Here is a 26,510-nt window from a genome sequence, read left to right as displayed (position 1 = left end):
TGCAAGAAAATTAAACTGCACACATGTTCATTTTTATTATTAACATATTAATTTAAAGATTTAAAATGGCTTTTAGCGACGAAAATTTTATTTCGTTACTAAATGTGTATTTTTACCTTTGAAAATTAATTTTGTCAGTAAATGTGAAAATTTTAAAAATTTTGGTGGACTATTTTCTGTCAAAATTAAGTTTTATAAATTTGTTGCTAAAAACTCCAGTTCTCTATATATATCTTATTTATTTCATTTCTTTTATTCTTTCTTTCTCTCATTCTCTCATTTCCTTAGTTTGATTCTTTAATTCTCTCATCCTTAAATATATAATTCTCATTTTCTAATTTAATCTCAACTTCTTTCCTCTTTTATTTTTAACATTTTTATTTTTTTTTTTGTTATTACTTACCTTATTCATTACAACTTACATTATTATTATATTTGAGTTTATTATGTTAACTAATTATTGTGTGTTTATTTGCGGCAGCTGCAATTCATTATCGCGAAGATGTAGAAGATCAGGGGTGGATCTCAAGAGGAAATTTAAGGGGGGCCAAATTTAAACTTATAAATTTATATTCATTTGTAAAAATTTTCTTTCAAAAAAATAGATATTAAATTTTGTAATTATTTTTGTATTTTTCATCAATAATAATAATAATTGATTTAGATTAATTAAATCTCTTTTTATCATAGTGGTGTTAATTATCACTGTAATTTAGTGTTAAAAATGATAATATTTTAAAAATAGCAGTAAGAGTTAAATGTTAGGAAAATGAAATGTTTTAGCGAAGAAATAATTTTCATCGCTAAAACTACTTTTAGCGAGGAATATTATTATTTCGTTAATGGAAGCACTTTAGTGATGAAATATTATTCGTTGGTAAATATACTTTTAGTGACTAAATAATTTTCATCGCTAAAAGCATTTGTAGCGTCGAATAGTATTTTCATCCCTAAAAGTGTTTCTAGTGATGAATAGTATTTTGTGCTAAAAGCATTTGGAGCCCGGAATAGTATTTTCTCCCCAAAAAAAAGTATCTTTAGCGATGAACTATTATTCGTCGCTAAATAATTTCATCGTTAAAACATTCAACGATGAAATTTAAAAATTCAATGCTAAAAACCTAATGTGACGCTCCTGTTGCAACAAAATGGTGATAAAAGTGTTTTGGCTATGACATCTGTCGCGCTAAAATGGGTTTGGGATGCTCAAATCTTGCTTGGTGGGGATGCTACTCCTTTAGCTGTTGCAGCTTTTATTTCACGCGATGCGTGTGGCTTTCCCACGTATCGGTTTTGTTGATGTTGATTATGCTACTCTTCTTGTACGGTTTATGGCCGGCTGTTATTGATTTGTTTTGCATGGCTTCTATATTTGGTTACAGGCTGCTGATTTGAGGCTTCACCCATGCCTATCTGGTTTGCCAAAAGAAAAGATGGTGGCTTCACTCGGCTTGGGTTTTGACTCTAAACTCAAAAAAATGAACTCAAGATTTTATAATAAATGGAAATATGAGATTAAAATAAATGTAATTATATATATATATATTTTAAATAATTTAATAGTTAAAAGTTTTTTATTTTTTATAATTTAGCAGACCTATTTTATTATCATTATGTAAAAAAAATTTATATTTATAATAAGAATATGTTTTATTAATTATAAAATCTATTTAACTCAAAGTTTTATTTAAAATATTTATAATAAATATAAATATATTATTAAAATAAATATAATAATTTAAAATCTTAATTTTATTTTAATTGTTAAAAATAATTTAATGTTATCATGTACTAAATAGATTATATTATTTATATTAAATTTGTATTAATTAAAAAATTTATTAATTATAAAACTTGAAAGTTAATTTTTTAATTACTGAATTCAAAGGGTATTATGGTGAACAAAGGGGCTTAGCGTCCTTTTATGAAAACTCAAGGGTATTTGTGATCATTTTTTCAAATTTTAAAGGTGTAGATGTTATTTTTCCTAGTTTAAATATTTAATTTTATTTAATTAAATATCTAAATTTCTTTTTAAAATAACATGATCTCATCGTAATTCCTTCTTAGAAGTGAGGTGGAATTAGGGATGGCAATTGGCACCGCCCGTAGTGGGTTTGCCATTACCAAACCTAAACCCGCACAAAATTTAAATTACCAAACCCAAACCCGCACAAAATTTAAATTACCAAACCCACCCGCAACCCGCAGGGGTTTTAATTTTTTTAAAAAAATCCACCCGCAGCGGGTTTTAACAATTACCAAACCCGTAATGGTATCCGCCGGATTTTTTGCGGGTTTCCATATTTAAAATCACAAATGTTTAATATATAAATTTATAATAATAATTTCAAATTTCATATAACATATTCAATTTTATATTTAAACAATGTAAATGGAAAATTAAAATTTCCACATCAATTCAACACAAATTTTCAAATTTAAGTATAAATTACACAAATCTATTTAAAAAATACAAACTAATATCTAAAAATAATAATTATATTTCATATTATCATTTAAAACAAGATTCAAGAGAAGATATTCATTTCATTCACCACCATAAGCACCCATCCAACACAATACCTATAATAATAATTAAGATTAATATTTTCAAATACTAATTTGAAGGAAAATGTCTCTAGTTTCCTTTAGGTTATGACTTTAGAATAGGAGATGAGTCATATACACACATACACAACTTTGAGCCTTTGGATATTTGGTAATTTGATTAATTACATTATTTTCTTTATATATTTTTATATTTAAATTAAATTAAAAATATTTAAAAAAAAATTATTGCGGGTTTGGTGGATATCCATGCGGGTATCCACCGGGTATAAGGTTAATACCAAACTCACCCGCATCCATGTGCGGGTTTTAATTTATAATACTAAACCCGCCCGCAACGGATAAAATTACCCGCAGTGGGCGGGTTTTGGCAGGTGGGTTTGGACGGGTTTGCGGGTTTGCGGGTACAATTGTCATCCCTAGGTGGAATGCAAAAGTTACAGGAAGTAGGGGTGGGCATCGGATCGGATTTGGATAGATCCGATCCGATCCGATCTAATCCGAACAAATTTGGATCGGATTCGGATTCTGCTTCAAATCCGATCGGATGTAATTTGTGCAATTCGATCGGATTTGATTCGGATCGGATCGGATCGGATTAATCCGAACAATCCGATCGGATTGCACTGCTCCTTAAAAAAAAAAAAGAAACAGAAATTAAATGAAAAATTGAAAACTTAAACAGCTAAACCTAATTCCCAAATCACAAAACCACCCACGCAACCCAGCCACGCGACCTGACGCACCACGCAACCCAGCCACGCGACCTGACGCACCACGCAACCCAGCCAAACCAACCCACGACCACAAACCACACACACATGCCACAACCTGACGCACACGACGACTCACGCCATCGACAACATAAACGGAACGAACCCAGCCGGATCTTGATCAACGTCCAGTTGCCATTCACGACGAGCAGCTGACGGCGAAAGCAACCTCGCGATAGCCGACTTGTTCATTGTGTAAGGTTCCTGTCTTTATTGCATGATTGTCTAAGGAATTAAATGTGCAGTCTGTGATGAGCAAATCAAGAAGACGAAGTGAAAGGCTGCTGCAGAGAGATGAGCTCTCGACTTACCTATATTTGGATGTGTAATTATCATATAACACCCTGAGCTTTTGATAATGAAGCTAATGAAAGAATTGTGTAAGGACTTGTGTTTCATTAATTCTAGATTTCATTAATTTTTGGTAAAAATTGTCAAAAAGGTTCCAAATCCGAATACAATCCGAACCGATCTGAATCCGAACTTATCCGAAATATTCATTCGATCCGAATCCGATCCGAACTATTTCGAATTGGATTGGATCGGATTAAAATCGGATGGATTTTTTTTCAATCCGAATTATCCGAAATCCGATCGGATTCATCCGAACCCGATCCGAATCCGAAATTGCCCAGCCCTAACAGGAAGTATCGCCGCCCGATGAAAAGCAACGCGTGAAGTATGTAAATTACCCCCCATTAAGTCCATAAGAGAAGTCCGCGGGCCATAAAAATACATCCTTCAATTTTAAAGGCCGACAACAAGAATCTCTTTAATTTTATGGAGATAAAAACAGAGATTCTTGAAGCTCATGGCAAGCAAAACTTGATTCCCATCACTTGACGAAATGCTTTAAGAATAAAGCATGCTTTACTCATGGCAAGTAAAGCTCATGGCAATCCCAAGATGTACAAATATATTCTGGGCGAAAAGTTTTAAGAAAAAAGCATTTAATATTCTTAAACCTTATCTAATGTAAGTCTATAAAACGGGATAAAATCTAAAGAATAAAACATATGCCATAAAGAAATTTACCCTTTAATTTAATACATACCGTCTAGGGATGGTAAATTAATCCGGATTCGGACTGGACCCGGATAAATCCGGATAGTCTAATTCGGGTTTAATCTGCACCGGAAGATAATACAATACGGATCCGGGAAGGATTTTAAACCCGGATACATTCTGGATCCGGATCCGGTTTTATTTGAATCCGAATATCCAAAATCTGGACCCAGATACTGTAAGTATAAAACGAAAAAAAAAAAACTAATGCCTTGACCTATTGCAGCCACTTTCTTTCTTCTCCATCTTCCTTAACCTATTGCAGCCGCTTTCTTTCTTCTCCATCTTCTCTTTCATTAAACCCACTGCAACCGCTTTCTTTCTTCTCCAATTCTTTTTCATTCACTCAAATGATTCCCACTGCAACCGCTTTCTTTTTCATTCACTCAAATGACTTGGAAAAATCTTTGTATTGAAAGGAAGACAAAGAGCAATGCCCCATTAAGGTCGATCCTCATTTTTCCGCCACTCTTGCCCCTTTTTTGTCACCAGAAACTGCCGAATCCCCACAGCAACTTTCCGACGATGCTCTCCTCGACACCGACGACACCACCAATGCCACCAAACATCTGAAAACTCAGCAATCCTCCCTCAATGTTCATTTAGCTATGGTATCGGGATTTTGGTGACTTGAGGTTTGGAGATTCGAGGAAGTAACATCGAGAGAAAAAAAAAAGAAAATTATAATAGATATCCAGACCCGGACCCGAATTTTGCCATCCCTAAATTACCTCTCTATTGCTCTTGTTTAAGTTTCTTTACTAAATAAAATAGCTTATTCACTCCCCTACTGTTTCTTTACCATACAGATCACAAACCTCTCATAAATATTATCTCACTTGAATTCTACTGCACTTCTTTCCCAACAGCAAGTGATTGTTTAAACTTCTGCTTTTCTTTAAAGTTTTCTACTGTACTTCTGTCCCACAGCAAGTGATTGTTTAAACTTCTGCTTTTCTTTAAAGTTTCCTATATTTTTTATTATTTCTGTCTTAATGTTTTTAATTTTTCTTTGATGACGGCAGGGACCACTAATAGACTGACAGTCAATTGGACCAGAAATAGATTTTCGAGTGCATAAAATTATTATAACACAGTTAAGGTACGCTCTGCTTTCTCTCTGTCCCATTTCTTTTGTGGGACTAAATTATTAGATTAGAAATTTGGACCTGTCTATGGTACAGATTCTGTAACAAACATCTTCCGTCATCCCACCATCCGAATTTCTATTGTTTAGTTTCTCACTCCACATCTAACCACATCCAACGGCTGATGCTGCAGTCTGTAGCTTACAGATTCTGTAAGCTAGTCAAGTCCTAGAAATTTAGAATCAATGACAAGGCAATGAACTTTGTTTTCGCCCAGGAAATTTGATGTAAATAGTTACAAAATAAAAAATTTTGTTAGGAGCTAAAGTTATGGCATTAAGGGAGGCTTAATTATCGGTATTCTGTAGTAATTATCGGTATTCGTTATCTAATTGTTAAATACAATTATTTTATTATTATTCTGTCAAACAAAATTTTATTAATGTTAAAATATATCTAATAGATAAATAATATCAATATAATTTTGTCGAATATGTAAAATAATTTAAAAAATTATATAGTTTTATATAGTATATTATTTATATTATATTTACAATTATAATTATTATAGAATTTTATTTAAAATTAATTTTTGGATTCTTGTTATAAAAGTTATAAATGATATGTGTGAGTACTGTTTCGACATTTAAAAAGGTGCAATTAAAATTTTATTAAAAGTAAGGCTTGCATTATAAAAAGGTATTCAAAGTATATTTTAAAATTTAAATAAGCGTAAGAAAGTTTCTAGTTAAATTCTCTTCTATTCATTAAATATCCATCAGCTCTCTTCAACTTTAGCCAAATTCTCCTAAGAACCAAATACTGTATATTCCTTTTCAATTACTCTAGCTTTCCTCCATTATTAGTATTTATTTACTTAATTAGTATGTCAAAAAATTTTAATTTTTTCTTCCTTAACTATTTAGCTTCTCGCAGGACAAAGAAAATAAAAATAAAAAATCATAGAGCCATGCAATCTTTTCCAGAGGAAGCAATAACTTTTTGGAACCAATGGCAAATACGATTATTGGTTTTACTTAGCCTTACTTTCCAGACAGTCCTCAGCATATTTGGCTCCCGAAGAAAATTCACAGCAACATTTTGGATACGAGCTCTTGTTTGGTCATCGTACTTGTCAGCAGATTGGGTGGCAACTGTTGCTCTTGGCAACCTTGCGAGGAGTGACAGTGCTCGTGAAGACAAATTTCTGAAAGCAAATGGCGAAATCCAGCTCCAGGCCTTTTGGGCACCGTTTCTCCTGATCCACCTTGGCGGCCCTGATACCATCACAGCCTACGCTTTACAAGACAATGAGCTGTGGCTAAGGCATTTACTTTCGCTTGTTGTTCAAGTTGGGGTGGCAATTTATGTGTATGTACGATTCTGGAGCACCAGTGTGCTTACGTATCTAGCCACTCCCATTTTTATTGTTGGAGCTTTTAAGTACGGAGAGAGAGTTTTCGTGCTTTATTCTTCAACCAAAGAGAGGTTAAAAAAATTCAATCTCTTACAAGTCATCCACAGGAAATGGATCGGAGAAATAAGAGAAACTAGTCGCCGGCTTCTTGAAGTTTGCACTTTAATTGAGAACTGTGCACGTCTATTTACCGGCCAAGTTTTGGAGTATGGAGATCGACAAAATGACCGCATGATCTTACTAGGAGAAGAAGGGATAAAGGAAAAGTCAGCAGAAGAAATCTTTAAAATAACAGCAATTGAGCTGGGCTTCATGTACGATTTGCTCTACACCAAGGCAAAGATGATTTATTCTGGATTCGGAATCTTGGCACGCTGCTTTAGCTTATTATTCTCTGTTACTGCATTAGTGTTCTTCTCAATCTTCATTCATAGTCCCGCACACCCATTGGCTGACATCATCATCACTTACCTATTGCTAATTTGTACTATTTTTACGGACCTGTACGGATTCATCCTACATCTCTTCTCCGATTGGACGAAGTTTTATCTGTCCAAGCGCAGAAACGGAAGCCACCCTGATAGCAGTACTTATGATGCTACCTTCTTTTCTCATCCACTATTGGGCAATCACAAGCGGTGGTGCAGATCGATGGGACAGCTGAACTTACTAAGCTACTGCATCAAAGACAAGATAACGACACCTTCTGCTGCAGTTGGTAAGATACTTGCCATCAACAAAACTTTGGAGAATCAATGGTATGTGACTCGGACAGATGTAAACGATGATTTGGCGAAGCTGATCTTCGGAGAGCTGAAAGAGAAAATTACCTCAAATACCGAACCTGAAGAACAACTGGGTTCGACTGCAACGGGTCAAAGGACAATGGCTGGGAGAGGTTATTATGTGCTTGAGCACAGGTATAATAAGTCATGGTTACTTAAATGCACAGCTTCAAGATCTTATGACTTTAACCTTCTTGTATGGCATATTGCAACTGACCTCTGTTACCGTGATGATCTCCACAAACTTTGCAATGGAAATGCTAATGCACTCCATCGGAGTTGCAAAATTAGCAAACGCTTGTCGGATTACATGTTGTATCTTCTACTAGTGTGTCCATCTCTGATGCCCGAAGACAATTTATTGGAGACAATATATATGGAGACCTGTCGCCAAATGGAGCATTTCTCCGGTCTGCTGGAGGAACCTCCTACAGTAATGACACCTGAAGAGATGCAAGAGTGGACAAAGAAAATTGCATCTGCGAAAAGGCCTGGACTTTGGCTTAGCTACCATTTGCAGTCGCTGCAATCAAACCAAGATTGGAATAACGGTAGAAAATGGGAAATGATAAGCGAAGTATGGGTTGATATGTTGGCATATGCAGCATCTTACGGTACGTGGAATGAGCATGGCCAGCACCTTAGAAAAGGTGGGGAGCTGCTAACTCATGTTCGCCTTCTTGTGGCACATCTTGGCTTAATTCCAGAATATGAATACTTACCGCAGTAAGGATTTTCCTTTCTCCTTATAAATATAATCCATCAGAAGTAAATTTTTTAAATTAATTAATTCATACAATACCAATTGTAATCCAAACAATTCTGGATTTTTTTTATTCTTTATGAGATTATATTGTTTTTGTCCTTGGGCAAAGATGATTTAATTTGGTGTTTTTCGGATTGAATGGAAGATTAAAAAAATAATAATAATTTTTTATCTTTTATTATGAATTAATATTGTTAATCGGTAAAGTTTTTAATTGTCAAAATAACATTTGATGTGATTATCCTACTAACCCATATCCCTCTTTCTCTTCCAATGTATTCTTCCGGATCTCATTCTCCTGCTTCTAATCTGTTCGCTTTATTTATTTATTATTATTATTATTAAAGGTATCATTGCAAATGAATGTTGATACTTCTCTCTCGCTAATGAAAATTGTCATATTCAAATTGATTTTAGGCTCTCACAAATTAGAGGAATAAAACACACAATGCAAAAATGATTATGAAGAGTTTTTTTTACCAATCATGAAAGCCATAAAAATTTATTTTCCTTCAAATATTTAAAAAGATAATTAACATATGTCCCAACTCAAATACCATAAAGAAGATGCATATTTCAAAAAGTATATAATTGATATCAATGAATAATTTAAATAAAAAAATAAAATTGATTGGAAAAAATCCATAACATCAGTTGATCAATAATATTTTTAAAAAAGAAATTGAAAAGAGATTGTATGTTTGTCAAATTGACGGTATTCGTTAGTTTTTTTACTTTGAGAGGGATAATACAGTAATGTAAAGAATGTTCTATTAGGCAAGAAAAAATGATTAAAAGAAATGAAAATTTAATTTACGGTTGATTGTGGGGAATGACAGGTGTATGTAGAACCTTAAAGGCCGAGTCAAAACTCAGCGCATCGTTGGATTTTAATCCATTTAAAAAACCTTGGCTATATCAATGTGGTGTGTGTGACTTGTGGCTGCTTGAAATAATCAGCTAGTTACCCATTGGTTCAGGAAAGTTGTTCTTCTTCATCTCCCAATACAGAAGAATTTGTTGGAAGTCCACTTGTTAGCAACCAATCATTTTCTGGATTTGCTAAGGCTCTGTTTTCAGTCATCTGAATTGTGTGTTTAATGTCAAGTCTGTATTAGAGTCAAGCAAAAGCCTGGGTCAATGTTATATTAAATATAACTTATAGCATCTAAAAATTTAAGTTTTGTTTTATTATCAATATGTCTGGAGTTATTTGAGTGCAACTCTTAAATTGGATATAAGTTACATTACCACACACAATCTACCACACCTCAAATTCAATAATGGGATCCTGGAAATTCCATTTCTTATACTCTTATGTGCAAACGAACATTTTGTTCAGAAATCATAGGTCCATGCGGACACGTGGGGTGACTTAATTTGCCACTCCGCTCCTCGTCTAAGGGCGTTTAAATATTTTGCTCACAGAGTAAGCTAGACATTCTTAATCCTCATAGCAAGTAAAACTTGATTCCCATCAGTTGATGAAATGCTTTAAGCTTTTCTGTGAATCTCAAAATGCTCAAATATGTTGACGCCGTAAATTTCGGGCGAAGACTTTTAAGACTAAAGCATTGAATATTCTTAAACCTCATCTAAAGCTACGTATTAAAGAATAAAAGTACAACAAAAGTATTCTACAATTTATAGTACACAACATATCTTTTAACTTTTTACATCTTTCATTTCCATTTGTAACAATTTATTTTTTCCGTTCTTTTATATTTCTTCTTAATGGGCAGGCTGATTATTATTATCATCATTATCATTATCATTATATTATTAACTGTTTCATAATTTCTTCCTAATGGGGTAGGTTCACTTGTCGGTGATGATGACTGATTTGGTTTGTCGCTTTGATAAAGTCAAGATATGGTCTGTTTTTTTATCCCATTGGTCAGGATTATTATTCATTAAAAAAATGAGGTTACTATTGGCACCCTAAAAAAATCTTATAAAATTCCACTGCCATGTATTTACACATTTAACCTTGACTGAAATGACAAGAACTCTCAAGTCAAATCAAAAAGTAATTATAAAGCTGTTTACACACTTTACGAATTATTTTTCAAAAAAAAAAATTGAGCCACAAAACAACAAACCTAAGCAAATGAGGCTCAAATATAATTTTCCCTTGCATGCAGAACTAACAATCAAAAGGGTATTTAATATTGGCTAAAAATAATAATTGCAGCAGAAATATTTGTATCAAAATTCTCATACAACATATAGAATTATCATAATCTAAAAATTGTATCTTTACTTTTTCATATAAATAGTTTAGCCTCTGAAGTCACAATCTGTCATCACCTATATTATTAGATCACAATCTATCACCAACATATTATGACTCAAGTTCGATCTACACTCGACGTGTGGGTGCTTTTATTACAACTAAAACCAACTAGCCCGTATTGGTTCCTCTATTCTTTTGTGAAAGAACAAGTCTTTTTATATCTATTTGTGGAAACTCTAAGCTTCTCTATTTTATCTTAACTTTTAGTTCTATTAAATAAAAAATATTTGGTTTAAATTAAAATATAAAATAAAGCCAAAAAGTGGCATAGCACTTGTGAATCATTTGGGTATACACAATAATGGCTACAATAATAAGACATGTAATCAAAGTAGATTGATTATTTAATTCAAATCTACTCTAGTAAAAGATTCGAACTAACATCTATAATTGTATACTATTTAGGATACTGTTCTCGAATAATAATTTAACCATGCCAAAATGATTTTTTTATTGAACAATCATTTGTACCACATTATTAATTAAATTGATATCTTAACTGTACAATTAATTTAATTACATCTTATTCCTTGACACTTATTAGTTTTCTATAGTGATCATTTTCGACATACTAAATGTGTTTACATACTCTGGTCAGAGAATGCTATAACCAAGTACTAAGAACCCTTCAACAGATGTGTTGCATAAATTTTATATTGTTAATTTATACTCTCATTGCTCATAATTGTTCCCACAAAGATATCAGGTAATCTTGAGTAGAAATAAGTTACCCTCATTTGTAACTCAAATGAAATAACAATCATAATAATGAAACTATAAGTAACTTAAGATTAAGATTGTAATAAAATCAATTCTCGTGAGATTTAATAAGTCTGACTGTCATTTCAAGGTTAATTAAATCTCATATATAATCCAATTTAATGTAGTCAATCTACATTATTAAATTTATACATGATTAAGACAAATCACTCAATGAATTCATTACAATCTAAACATAAATAAAATGTCCAACTCTATTTATCAACTACAAAATCAATTTAGTTAATCATAAGATAACTTGTTATTACGTATTTTGTGAATCCATACGATGATCACGTAAATACATATAATATGATTAAACGAACTTAATTCAAAATATTTATGTAATTAAGATGTCCAAAAATATCTCAAATATTTTATTAAAAAGAAAATGTATTTATTATAATAAATCAATCAATCAATATATTTTAAAGAGCACATAATCCCAACATTTAATACTTTCATTAAGGAAGCGTGTAGAGTTAATAGTCATGGTGGATTATTTTGTTTATTGGTTATGGATAAATCTATTTTTTAAGTGCTATACTATGTTACTACTGATCATGAGATTTTTTTAAAAATTATTTTAGGGTTCATTTAGAAGGAAGAGGATAGGTGTTGAGTATTAGAAAATGCATATTTATAAAGGAGAAAACCGTTATTTTACATTTTAAGTCTTACTAACAACCCTTACTTTTATATATTTAACCTTCTTGTGATTTAATTACATGTGTTTTATTTTAATTAAGTATTTTATGTATTTTAGGGGCATTATAGTCATTTCACAATAAAGGAGAGATCAGACGGCAAAACGGACATCACTTTTGAACTCAGGACGGTCGAAAACCTTAGGAGGAGCATAAAAGGAAAAATGACACTATTCACATGTACGGTACTATTCACGTGTACGGTACTGTATACGTTACTGTTCACGACACTGTTCACATAGACGGATGATGACGTGGCATTGACCGATGATGTGGCATTGACTGATGAGGTGTCACGATCCTGTTGGACTAAAATTCTTATGTACTGTTGATGGTGACGTGGCAGCATATCAGTGGACGAAAAATCTCGCGTACGGTGCATGCATCACACAGGATTATTTTCAACCAAACCGCGTTACTGTTCATCCGGGTCAAACCGCGTTACTGTTCAAAGTCGGGTCAAACCGTGTTACTGTTCATCCGCGTGGTCAAACGTGGACTGTTGACTGATGACGTGGCGCAATCCTGAGCGTCCAAACTGTTTTTAATCCGATGGCCATGATTTACTCCATGTATCTATAAAAAGGGGGCCTCCCCTCCCTAATTTGAGATCTCTGAATCCATTTTTGGGATCCATTTTCTGTAATTCCTTCTCCATCTTGTATTTTCTTCGTATTTTAATAAATTTCCATTTTGCCCCTAGTTCAATTATGAGTGGCTAATTTTCTTTCAAGCTTGGGTTGAAGGTGAAGTCTCAACATGTGTCATGGGCTTAATTTGGTAAATTTATTTTCTCTTCCCCTCTAATTTTTGTGGATGTTTTGACTTCTCGTCGACAAATAATAATAGTCTTGTCTAGATACCGCCTTGGTTACACCGGCTCTCTAGTATAAGGTTATTATTATTTGGCACGATAAGCCCTTAGCACCATATTGATTAGAGCGTGGTTCATGAGGTGTGGATTCCCCCCTCATGATTTAATTGGCATTAATACGGATTATTTAGCCCATGATGCATGTTGATACGGATCCAGATACCCAAGTACGTCATTTCAATAGAATTCTCTTCAATTCATTCTCGCCATTTCAATTCCAGTTTTAGAATTTATTCTCGCCATTTTAATTTAAGTTTTAGCATATTCCAAATCATTTCCACCATAAATCCAATCACCCATTTACAAAATTAATTCTACACAATTAAAATCCACCTCCTCGTGGGATCGACACTCGTCACCATAGATCTATACTACAATAGATTCGTGCGCTTGCGAGTACATTAAAATTTGCACAACAAGTTTTTGGCGCCGTTGCCGGGGAGGTAAGTAATTTTAATTCATAGAATTAATTTTTGTGAATAATTTCTTTTATTTGTTTTCTTGTATTTTTTTTATTATTAAAAAAAAAAAGTGAATCTACATTTAAAGGTTAGTATTTCTTTTCTTTTTCTCTTCTTTAAAATTTTGTAATTTAATTTTCCATTTATTTTTCTTTGTAATTTTTTTTGTTTATCTTATTAATTTAATTTTTAGTTAATTTCTTTCACGTATTTATTTTTGTGTATTTTTATAGAAAGGTTGTAATAGCGCAATAAGGTTAGTATCGTAATTTCTCCCTCTTCTTTATTTTTATTTGTTTTGTTCCCATCTTTATTTTTGTTTTGTTTGCATCTTTATTTTTATTTTATTTATTTTGCATGCATGGTCGTAGGTCATTATTACCTAATCTTGAACCTATAGACCTTGAATTAGAAAAAACACTTCGCACACACAAACACGTTAAAAATAAAATGGATTTACAAGCACCACAGGAGAGGCCATTTAAGGACTATTTTAGTCCCTTAGCTAATTTGAGCACGTCATGCATAAGATACCCAAATGTAGCTGCTAGGAGTTTTGAATTAAAACCTAGTGTGTTAAATTGTCTCCCTACATTTTATGGCCTAGAAAATGAGGATCCATATAATCATTTGAATGATTTTCATGCCATTTGTCAAACATTCAAATATGAGAATTTTTCAGATGATGATGTTAAACTTAGACTATTCCCATTTTCTTTAAAAGATAGAGCTCGTTCATGGCTTAATACATTGCCTGCTAATAGCATTGCATCATGGGAACAAATGGTTACAAAATTTTTAAATAAATATTTCCCAGTGCATAAAACCAATGCTATTCGCAGGGAAATCTCGGAGTTTACCCAGAAAGATGACGAGCAATTTTTCGAAACATGGGAGCGATTCAATGGGCTACTCTTGAAGTGTCCACATCATGGGTACGAGAAATGGCACCAATGCCAATACTTTTTGGAGGGATTATTGCCGAATGTGCAAGAATGGCTAATGGCAACGAGTGGAGGAGAGCTAATGTCAAAAAGTGCATCAGAGATTTGGGAATTCTTCCAGCGACAAGCAGATAATTCCCAACAACGGAGTCGATCACTCAGGACTACTAGAAGAATTAAAGGAGTGAATGAGGTTCAAATTGGCGAATCAAGTTCAGAAATTAAAGAAGTCAAAGCGATAATTGAAGGTCTCTCTCGACAAATAGCATCATTATCGACTGCTAAATCAACAGAGCCACATGACCATGACTCATACTCAGATCAAGCCAATGCCATAGGTGTAATGAGAAAGCCATCAAATTACAACCCATACTCCAACACATATAACCCTGGATGGAGAGACCACCCCAATTTTTCATGGTCTCAAGGATTCCAACAGAATGGACCAACAGCTCCAGCTCCACCAATTCCACAAAATCCTCAAGCCTCTCAGCCCCCATTTAGACCATTCAATCAGAATCAGAACTACTCTCAACCCAGACCATGGGAGGATGCATTCCAAAATTTCAAGAATGTTACTCACTCCACGATTGAGCAACAGAACCGCACCATTGATGGACTACGAAATGAGTTGAGAGCGGGCTTCAACTCACAAGCCCAATCAGTTTCAAGCCTCGAGAAGATGGTGGGACAACTCGCTTCTTCAGTTCAGACCTTGGCAATGACTGTTGAGAAAGGAAAATTTCCAAGTCAACCAGTGCCTAATCCTAAAGGAGTGCATGAAGCGAGTACTAGTTCACCACAGCAACATGGAGAGGTCAAAGCAGTAATGACCTTGCGAAAAGGAAAGGAAGTCGACAACAAAGTGGAGATGCTGGTGATAAAAGAAAATCAAATTGTACCTGTGAATGTTGAGGACTCATCACCGGAGGAGAAAGAAGAAACTAACCCACGAGAATATGTTCCGAAAGCTCCATTTCCTCAGAGGTTAGCTAAAGGAAAAAAGGGAAAATCTACAGGTGAGATTCTCGAAATCTTCAAACAGGTAAGTGTTAACATCCCTTTACTTGATGCTATAAAGCAAGTTCCATCTTATGCCAAGTTTCTTAAAGATTTGTGTACTAAAAAGAGAAACATGCATGTTCAAAAGAAGGCATTTTTAACAGAAAACGTTAGTTCTATACTCCAACATAAAATTCCTTTAAAATGCAAAGACCCAGGCTCCCCCACTATCTCATGTAGTATAGGGAACCACACAATTGAGAATGCTTTGTTGGATTTAGGAGCTAGTGTAAATCTTTTGCCTTACTCTGTATTCGTGAAACTTGGACTGGGAGAATTACACCCAACTCCAGTGGTGTTACAGCTTGCAGATCGGTCCACGAAAATACCTCGTGGTATTGTGGAGGACGTGCTTATCCAGGTAGACAAGTTTTATTTTCCTGTTGATTTCATTGTAATTGACACTCAACCAATACAGGATTCAAGGAAGCACATCCCCATTATTCTAGGCCGACCTTTCTTGGCAACTGCGGATGCTCACATTCAATGCAGGACTGGAAATATGCAGTTGTCCTTCGGCAACATGACTATGGAACTGAACATCTTCAACATTGCCAAACAACCTCACAGTGCAGATGATGGAATTGTTGATGTGGATTTAATAGAAACAATAGTTGATAATACTTTTCTTTCAAACCTTAGTGATGATCCTTTACAGACATGCTTAACTCACTTTGGTTTGGATTTTGATATTGACAGATCGGTTGATGAGGTCAACGCCCTGCTTGACTCAGCACCATCTATGGACACTAATAAATGGAAGTCAAGAGTTGAACAACTAGCACCATCAGAGAAGCAACTCATTCCATCATCAGAATCACCACCGAAACTCGAGCTCAAACCATTGCCCAACACTTTGGAATATGCGTTTTTGGGAGAAGAAAGCACTCTGCCGGTAATCATCTCATCATCCCTCAATGACGAACAAAAAGGTAAGTTGTTGGATGTTTTAAAAGAGCATAAAGGGGCATTAGGATGGACCATAGCAGACATCAAAGGTATAAACCCAGTAGACTGCATGCATTACATTCACCTTGATGAAAATGCTAAATCTACTAGGGAAATGCAACGTCGGTTAAATCCTAATATGAAAGAAGTTGTTAGAACTGAAGTCCTTAAGCTATTAGACGCAGGTATCATTTACCCAATTTCTGATAGTTCATGGGTCAGTCCTGTACAAGTTGTCCCTAAAAAGTCAGGAGTCACAGTAGTTACCAATGCTGATAATGAATTGATACCCACTAGAGTGACTACAGGATGGCGTGTATGCATTGATTATAGAAAATTGAATTCTGTCACACGTAAAGACCATTTTCCTTTACCATTTATTGATCAAATGCTTGATAGATTAGCAGGCCATGAATTTTACTGCTTTCTAGATGGTTACTCAGGATATAATCAGATTCCCATAGCACCAAAAGATCAAGAGAAAACTACTTTCACTTGCCCTTTTGGCACATTTGCATATAGGAGAATGCCATTTGGATTATGTAATGCACCTGCTACATTTCAACGATGCATGTTGAGCATTTTTTCTGATATGGTTGAACGATTCCTTGAAGTCTTTATGGATGACTTTTCTGTCTTTGGCAACTCGTTTGATCAATGTTTACATCATCTAACACTAGTTCTGCAGAGATGTATCGAGAAGAACTTGATCTTAAATTGGGAGAAATGCCATTTTATGGTAAAACAAGGTATTGTTCTCGGTCACATCATTTCGAGCAAAGGTATTGAGGTTGACAAAGCCAAGGTGGATCTCATTTCTAATCTTCCTCCACCTAAAACAGTCAGAGAAGTAAGATCTTTCCTTGGGCATGCTGGTTTCTATAGACGTTTCATTAAAGATTTTAGCAAAGTTTCTAGACCCTTATGCAATTTACTTGCTAAGGATGCACCTTTTGTCTTTAATGATTCATGTCTTATGGCATTTGAAAAATTAAAGCATTTGTTGACATCATCACCCATCATTCAGCCCCCAAACTGGAGCTTACCATTTGAGCTCATGTGTGATGCATCTGACTATGCAGTAGGAGCAGTATTAGGACAAAGAGTTGATCGAATTCCTCATGTTATTTACTATGCTAGTATGACATTGAATGATGCACAGTTGAACTATTCAACTACTGAAAAAGAAATGCTAGCAGTAGTGTTTGCATTGGAAAAATTTCGATCTTATCTCATTGGTTGTAAAATAATTATATTCACGGATCATGCTGCTCTTAAATATCTTCTCACAAAGAAAGATGCAAAAGCCAGACTAATTCGTTGGGTGTTACTTTTGCAGGAATTTGACTTGGAATTCAAAGATAAAAAAGGGATAGAAAATGTTGTGGCGGACCACCTCTCTCGTCTCCATTTTGACACAATTATAGAACAATTACCATTAAATGAGTCATTTCCAGATGAACAATTAATGAGTGTGGAAGTATTACCTTGGTATGCTGATATAGTTAATTATCTTGTTACAGGTAAACTTCCAGAGCATTGGACCAAGCAAGACAAGGCTAAATTCTTTGCAGAGATAAAGAATTTCTTTTGGGATGACCCGTATTTGTTCAAGTATTGTGCGGATCAAATTGTTAGACGATGTGTCCCAGAAAGTGAAATTCAGAATATCCTTTCATTCTGCCATGAACAAGCTTGTGGAGGCCATTTCAGTGCTAAGAAGACAGCGACTAAAGTTTTACAATGTGGTTTCTATTGGCCATCTATATTTCGAGACGCTTACACTTTCTGTTCTTCATGTGATAGGTGTCAACGAATGGGAAGCATTACACGAAGGAACATGATGCCACTAAATCCAATTTTAGTGGTTGAGATTTTTGACGTATGGGGTATCGACTTCATGGGACCCTTTCCCCCTTCTTTTGGCCATCAATACATATTGGTTGCTGTTGACTACGTATCAAAATGGGTAGAAGCAATTCCATGTAGGACCAATGATCACAAGGTGGTGATAGCATTTTTGAAAAGCAACATTGTTTCACGCTTTGGATTCCCTCGAGCAATAATCAGTGATGGTGGTGCCCACTTTTGTAACAAAGCATTCAAAGCTCTTTTGACAAAGTATTCAATCACACATAAAGTGGCGACCCCGTATCATCCGCAAACCAGTGGCCAAGTTGAGATCTCCAATCGAGAAATAAAGCACATATTAGAAAAAACGGTGAGGCCGGACAGAAAAGATTGGTCATTAAGACTTGATGATGCCTTATGGGCATATAGAACGGCTTTCAAGACCCCGATTGGGATGTCACCCTACAGGCTAGTGTATGGAAAAGCTTGCCACCTACCTGTGGAACTCGAGCATCGTGCATATTGGGCCATCAAGAAATTCAATTTTGACATGAAGCAAGCCAGCTCAGAAAGAAGATTACAGCTGGCAGAACTTGAAGAAATTCGCAATGACGCGTACGAAAATGCCAAGATTTACAAGCAACGAATGAAAGTCTTCCATGACAAGCAAATTATGAGAAAATCTTTCACCCCAGGTCAGAAAGTGCTTTTATTCAATTCTCGCTTGCACCTATTCCCAGGTAAGTTACGCTCTCGATGGTCTGGCCCATTTATTGTTCATACTGTTTTTCCACATGGGGCAATTGAAATTAAAGACCCAAAAAATGGTGTCACGTTTAAAGTTAATGGTCAAAGATTAAAGCCATATCTAGAGTACCAACCACATGAAGAAGACACCGAAATAAATTTGAGTGACCCACCAAATTTGCATTGATTTTTTTTTTTCTTCTCGTTGATTTGATTTTTCTTTCTTTCTTTTTATTATTATTCTTTTGCTAATTGAAATTGTTTTTGCATAAGTGTGTTTATTTTACCATTAAGTTTTCTCTTATCATTTTTAATCATGAGTCTCATACTTAGACCGTTCCTCCTGAACATTCTTAAACCACTTCAACGTGTCAAAACTCATCTCAAAAGACAGATTCAATTTTGTAAAACACATCGCATTTGGGCTCTACAACCACCAGAGTTAGTAGCCTATGTTGAGGGTTTAGAACACCAACTCAAAGACATTGAGAGAAGTGTTTACGACATCCAGTTGGAGCTTGAGGTAAATTCAATAAGAGGACGATTTTAATTTTCTTTGTGTGGTTTAATTTGTTTTTCTATTTGTGTGCTTTAGTTTGTTACCCCGGTGAAGTGGCGGATAACGGTACTCCGTGACAATCAAGTCGGTTACTTCAGTTTCCCATAATAACTGATATTCTGAGGCGAAGGTATGGACAGAAACGAGATTCTAGCGAAGCTTCACAAGCGATTCCCTTCACTTCCTCAGAATGCCCTCCTTACGATCTATAAAGCTCGGTCCGAACGCATGCGATTACTCATGAGGAATAACATACCTGCTGACATCCGTTGGTTAATCGAGGCTAAAGTACGATCGGCAGGTGAGTTACCTCCAAAATTTATTGCATACATGCCTGGTTGTGGTAAAGGAAATTATGCAAGAAAACGACGAGCTCGAAGAATTTCTGTTGCTTGTCATAAGTGTGCCAGAATGAGTTGCAATAAAAACCCATGTTCTTTAGGAATGGTGTCTGATAACAGGGAAGATAAGATTCAATTCATTAGGGATGGCTTGAATAAGGAGTCATTGGATGATATCCTTTTGTCTCTTGAAACGCATCCCAGTGGATATGTGCAAGGAGCGATTCTCCAGTTATGGCCATTATTCCAGAAAGAGCATGCACGATATAGTCTCGGGAATCTGACTATAAACGACCCTGTTTGCCAGTTTATAAGAAAACTGGATAGGAAGCCTATCCTCGACCCATAGAGGGCGTTCAAGCCGTTTCTGGACGTAAAACCAGAGGAAGATGTGAGCCACAGTCGCAACTACCTGTAAATATCCTTTTACTTTATTGTTATTTTATTTCACTATTGTCTTATTGTTTGCATTATTGTCTTTAATAATTTTATTACTGTTTGCTTTTTCCTTTTTACTGTTTTCTTTTTGACTTGCGAGCCACGTGCTTTACGCGTTATTTGACACTGACATATTACCTCATACACAACCATGACCCACTATCACCAAGACTCTTAAATGTGATTTCTTTTTTGTCAAGCACTCACAAATTGTTTTTGAGAAGTATCACAATGTCAGCTACTCCCAATAGACAATTCAAGAACATTTGTGTGCTTTCTGGATTTACATATGGCAAACATAAAGAGTTCGTTGAGGCAGCCATAGATCTTGGTCGAAGCATAGCAGCGAGAAATTTACATTTGGTGTATGGAGGAGGTAACCGAGGGTTATCAAAAATGGTCTCCGAAGCAGCTTTTATCAGAGGAAGTCAAGTGTTAGGCATCATCCCAAGAGTCTTAAAACCATTGGGCAGTTCGTCTGACTCATCAACTGGAGAAGAGTTAGTCGTCTCAGGTATGCAAGAAAGAATAACTGAAATGCTTAATCATGCTGATGCATTTATTTTCCTTCCAGGAGATCTTGCAACACTAGAGGCACTTATCACGCTAGCATCTTGGGCCCATCTGCACATCCACCAAAAACCCATCGGTTTGTTAAATGTCAATAACTTTTATGATGGCTTTATCGCATTTCTTAACCATGCAATAAAAAACTATTTCATTCCCGCTAATGTGAAAAAACTTTTTATTTGTGCTCACACTGCTAACGAGCTACTTGATCTGTTACAAGCTTATAGACCGGAGCCAGACCCCTGGACCTTCGTGTTGGAGCGTCCAAATAATGATGGTAACAGTAGCAGCAGTAAGAAGTACAAATTAGATTTAACTCTCCGCCTATAAATATTTTCTTCTGTGTTGCACCACCCAGGTGATGTCTTCTAAACTCTACTTCTTTCCTTTCAAACATTGAGGACAATGTTTCGTTCTGGTTGGGGGGAGGGAATAGTCGACAATTGTAGAATTTTGGTTAAGTTTTTACTAATTTTTGTTGTAGAAACTAACTGTTGCTAACTTTTTGTGTTGAAGATGGCTGAATATGGAGTGTAGTGACTCTAGAAACGCATCTTCATCGTTTATAAAAAAAAAAAAAAATTCAGACATTTTCTTTTTCTTTATTATGTGTTTATGTTTATTTTTCTTCTTTTTAATTTCTCCTCTATAAATATACATTTTCCAACTTTTGAGTCGAAGATGGCTGAATATGGAGTGTAGTTCCTCTAGAAACGCATCTTCTTTAAAAAAAAAAAAATCATTTTCGTTTTCTATCATTTTACGTGTAACTTTTCTAATTAGTTTTTATGCATCATTTTCACATTTCTGCATGCATATTTTCCTTTCATGTTTAGAATAGGTTGGGGGGTAGAATGTTGTTTAAAAAAAAAAAAAATTTGTGTGATTTGTTTTAACATTGGGTGACATGATTAATTTTAAATTTTAGTATTTGTATTATCTTTGGTCTTAAGTGATGTTACATTATGTTTGCTACTCTACATGTTGATGTCGGAGACATATATGAGTTGCTTGAAGGAATGAACATGTCATAATAAGTACCAAGTGAGTTTTTGAGCCTATTATTTTTCTTGGAGAATAACCCTTTTGCCCACTCTTTATACAGCTTAGCAGTTTATTATTTTATACACGATCTCTAAATTACTTTTGAGTTAACCCTAAAAAAAAAAAAAATTGTAAAATAAAAAAAAAAGAAAAAAGAAAAAGAAAAAAGAGTGTGTTGCTACATTTGGAGGCCCATCTAACTAGTAGATATGGAAGGTTATTCAGAGCCCTAAAAGACGATGGAAAGGCCATCTTTGATCCGTTTGAGCCTTTCTAGCCATCCCTTTTATTAAATATCCATAGTTAACCCTTTTGAGCCTTTAAAAAAAAAAAAACATTTTCTTTGTCAACTTATCATCTTGACCCACTCCGATTTGGAGTATTACCCGATGTCTTATAAGTTCCATCACCTATTTATGTTTGAGAAAATGTAAATAATTATGTTGTTCAGTGAAGTTATGCCAAAAAACAAAAAAAAACAAAAAAAAAACAAAAACAAAAACAAAAACAAAAGTTGTTGTTTCAAAAGAATAAAAATAGGTGAAATCCACCTTGCAACTTCCAAAAAAAAAAAAAAAATTTCTCTGCATTTTTCTCAAACATACACTTTGTTTTCCTTATTTTCCTTCTTTGTTAGCCATGTCCCTAGCCTACGTTTCATCCTAATAAAAGTCCTTCTTGATTTTAGGGAACTATAGTTTGAAGTAGAAGCTAGTTATATGGGCTAAAAAGATGTAGTGATGCATAATTAAAAAAAAAAAAAAGATAAATAAAGTGGGTTGACTAACATTTTATTTGACTTGAGATCGTATTATTTCTAAGCTGAGGGCATATTTATTTCATCTTGGTGAGAGCATGTGATATCACTTCTTTATTATTTTCTCTCTCAATTACCATTCATTGGAGTGACTATTTTTATTGGGATTAATTTATTTGTGAGAGTGTCACTACTTCCAGTGAGATTTTGGGGTTTGACATGTCATTCTTGAGAGTAGCTAAAACAAAGTCTACTGGGCTAATTCATGTGGATGGTTGATGTGGGTGTGATGTTGCTTTAGACTAGAGATAATGCTTATACTTTTATTTGAGTGTTATCATTAATCTGATGGAATAAATACGAGTGTTTCTATTAAAACAAAAAAAAAATTATTTTGAATTTGAATTTTGTTTTCGCTTTATTTGCTAGGGACTAGCAATAAGCTGGTTGGGGGGTGTGTTGAGTATTAGAAAATGCATATTTATAAAGGAGAAAACCGTTATTTTACATTTTAAGTCTTACTAACAACCCTTACTTTTATATATTTAACCTTCTTGTGATTTAATTACATGTGTTTTATTTTAATTAAGTATTTTATGTATTTTAGGGGCATTATAGTCATTTCACAATAAAGGAGAGATCAGACGGCAAAACGGACATCACTTTTGAACTCAGGACGGTCGAAAACCTTAGGAGGAGCATAAAAGGAAAAATGACACTATTCACATGTACGGTACTATTCACGTGTACGGTACTGTATACGTTACTGTTCACGACACTGTTCACATAGACGGATGATGACGTGGCATTGACCGATGATGTGGCATTGACTGATGAGGTGTCACGATCCTGTTGGACTAAAATTCTTATGTACTGTTGATGGTGACGTGGCAGCATATCAGTGGACGAAAAATCTCGCGTACGGTGCATGCATCACACAGGATTATTTTCAACCAAACCGCGTTACTGTTCATCCGGGTCAAACCGCGTTACTGTTCAAAGTCGGGTCAAACCGTGTTACTGTTCATCCGCGTGGTCAAACGTGGACTGTTGACTGATGACGTGGCGCAATCCTGAGCGTCCAAACTGTTTTTAATCCGATGGCCATGATTTACTCCATGTATCTATAAAAAGGGGGCCTCCCCTCCCTAATTTGAGATCTCTGAATCCATTTTTGGGATCCATTTTCTGTAATTCCTTCTCCATCTTGTATTTTCTTCGTATTTTAATAAATTTCCATTTTGCCCCTAGTTCAATTATGAGTGGCTAATTTTCTTTCAAGCTTGGGTTGAAGGTGAAGTCTCAACATGTGTCATGGGCTTAATTTGGTAAATTTATTTTCTCTTCCCCTCTAATTTTTGTGGATGTTTTGACTTCTCGTCGACAAATAATAATAGTCTTGTCTAGATACCGCCTTGGTTACACCGGCTCTCTAGTATAAGGTTATTATTATTTGGCACGATAAGCCCTTAGCACCATATTGATTAGAGCGTGGTTCATGAGGTGTGGATTCCCCCCTCATGATTTAATTGGCATTAATACGGATTATTTAGCCCATGATGCATGTTGATACGGATCCAGATACCCAAGTACGTCATTTCAATAGAATTCTCTTCAATTCATTCTCGCCATTTCAATTCCAGTTTTAGAATTTATTCTCGCCATTTTAATTTAAGTTTTAGCATATTCCAAATCATTTCCACCATAAATCCAATCACCCATTTACAAAATTAATTCTACACAATTAAAATCCACCTCCTCGTGGGATCGACACTCGTCACCATAGATCTATACTACAATAGATTCGTGCGCTTGCGAGTACATTAAAATTTGCACAACAAGTTTTTGGCGCCGTTGCCGGGGAGGTAAGTAATTTTAATTCATAGAATTAATTTTTGTGAATAATTTCTTTTATTTGTTTTCTTGTATTTTTTTTTATTATTAAAAAAAAAAAGTGAATCTACATTTAAAGGTTAGTATTTCTTTTCTTTTTCTCTTCTTTAAAATTTTGTAATTTAATTTTCCATTTATTTTTCTTTGTAATTTTTTTTGTTTATCTTATTAATTTAATTTTTAGTTAATTTCTTTCACGTATTTATTTTTGTGTATTTTTATAGAAAGGTTGTAATAGCGCAATAAGGTTAGTATCGTAATTTCTCCCTCTTCTTTATTTTTATTTGTTTTGTTCCCATCTTTATTTTTGTTTTGTTTGCATCTTTATTTTTATTTTATTTATTTTGCATGCATGGTCGTAGGTCATTATTACCTAATCTTGAACCTATAGACCTTGAATTAGAAAAAACACTTCGCACACACAAACACGTTAAAAATAAAATGGATTTACAAGCACCACAGGAGAGGCCATTTAAGGACTATTTTAGTCCCTTAGCTAATTTGAGCACGTCATGCATAAGATACCCAAATGTAGCTGCTAGGAGTTTTGAATTAAAACCTAGTGTGTTAAATTGTCTCCCTACATTTTATGGCCTAGAAAATGAGGATCCATATAATCATTTGAATGATTTTCATGCCATTTGTCAAACATTCAAATATGAGAATTTTTCAGATGATGATGTTAAACTTAGACTATTCCCATTTTCTTTAAAAGATAGAGCTCGTTCATGGCTTAATACATTGCCTGCTAATAGCATTGCATCATGGGAACAAATGGTTACAAAATTTTTAAATAAATATTTCCCAGTGCATAAAACCAATGCTATTCGCAGGGAAATCTCGGAGTTTACCCAGAAAGATGACGAGCAATTTTTCGAAACATGGGAGCGATTCAATGGGCTACTCTTGAAGTGTCCACATCATGGGTACGAGAAATGGCACCAATGCCAATACTTTTTGGAGGGATTATTGCCGAATGTGCAAGAATGGCTAATGGCAACGAGTGGAGGAGAGCTAATGTCAAAAAGTGCATCAGAGATTTGGGAATTCTTCCAGCGACAAGCAGATAATTCCCAACAACGGAGTCGATCACTCAGGACTACTAGAAGAATTAAAGGAGTGAATGAGGTTCAAATTGGCGAATCAAGTTCAGAAATTAAAGAAGTCAAAGCGATAATTGAAGGTCTCTCTCGACAAATAGCATCATTATCGACTGCTAAATCAACAGAGCCACATGACCATGACTCATACTCAGATCAAGCCAATGCCATAGGTGTAATGAGAAAGCCATCAAATTACAACCCATACTCCAACACATATAACCCTGGATGGAGAGACCACCCCAATTTTTCATGGTCTCAAGGATTCCAACAGAATGGACCAACAGCTCCAGCTCCACCAATTCCACAAAATCCTCAAGCCTCTCAGCCCCCATTTAGACCATTCAATCAGAATCAGAACTACTCTCAACCCAGACCATGGGAGGATGCATTCCAAAATTTCAAGAATGTTACTCACTCCACGATTGAGCAACAGAACCGCACCATTGATGGACTACGAAATGAGTTGAGAGCGGGCTTCAACTCACAAGCCCAATCAGTTTCAAGCCTCGAGAAGATGGTGGGACAACTCGCTTCTTCAGTTCAGACCTTGGCAATGACTGTTGAGAAAGGAAAATTTCCAAGTCAACCAGTGCCTAATCCTAAAGGAGTGCATGAAGCGAGTACTAGTTCACCACAGCAACATGGAGAGGTCAAAGCAGTAATGACCTTGCGAAAAGGAAAGGAAGTCGAC

At 34.9% G+C, this 26,510-nt stretch overlaps 1 protein-coding gene and 2 non-coding genes across 6 annotated transcripts; 1 reads left to right on the top strand and 2 right to left on the bottom strand.

Moving 5' to 3' along the window:
• The first annotated feature begins 4,629 nt into the window (after window positions 1-4,629).
• LOC102619155 (hypothetical protein) lies at window positions 4,630-8,646 on the top strand. Of its 4 annotated transcripts, none has more exons than XM_052435220.1 (3): window positions 4,630-5,281; window positions 5,435-5,511; window positions 6,434-8,646. In XM_052435220.1, the coding sequence occupies exon 3, from the start codon at window positions 6,468-6,470 to the stop codon at window positions 8,427-8,429; it is 1,962 nt and encodes a 653-aa protein (XP_052291180.1). In that variant the 5' UTR covers window positions 4,630-5,281; window positions 5,435-5,511; window positions 6,434-6,467; the 3' UTR covers window positions 8,430-8,646. The 4 variants fall into 4 exon arrangements, with proteins under 4 accessions (XP_052291180.1, XP_006467208.1, XP_024950099.1 ...); XM_006467145.4 differs by having other exon boundaries at window positions 6,424-8,646; XM_025094331.2 differs by having other exon boundaries at window positions 4,630-5,342.
• Window positions 8,647-14,396: 5,750 nt separating this feature from the next.
• Window positions 14,397-14,500, bottom strand: LOC127900515 (small nucleolar RNA R71). Its single transcript, XR_008052699.1, has one exon. It is a non-coding gene; the product is annotated as a small nucleolar RNA R71 (small nucleolar RNA).
• Window positions 14,501-25,541: 11,041 nt separating this feature from the next.
• Window positions 25,542-25,645, bottom strand: LOC127900514 (small nucleolar RNA R71). The gene has a single exon (XR_008052698.1). It is a non-coding gene; the product is annotated as a small nucleolar RNA R71 (small nucleolar RNA).
• Window positions 25,646-26,510: the final 865 nt, after the last annotated feature.

This window comes from Citrus sinensis, chromosome 2, assembly GCF_022201045.2.
Source record: "Citrus sinensis cultivar Valencia sweet orange chromosome 2, DVS_A1.0, whole genome shotgun sequence".
Taxonomy (NCBI): Eukaryota; Viridiplantae; Streptophyta; class Magnoliopsida; order Sapindales; family Rutaceae; genus Citrus; species Citrus sinensis.
The sequence above is the reverse complement of the archived record's forward strand: the minus strand, read 5'-3'. Positions and strand labels throughout refer to the sequence as shown.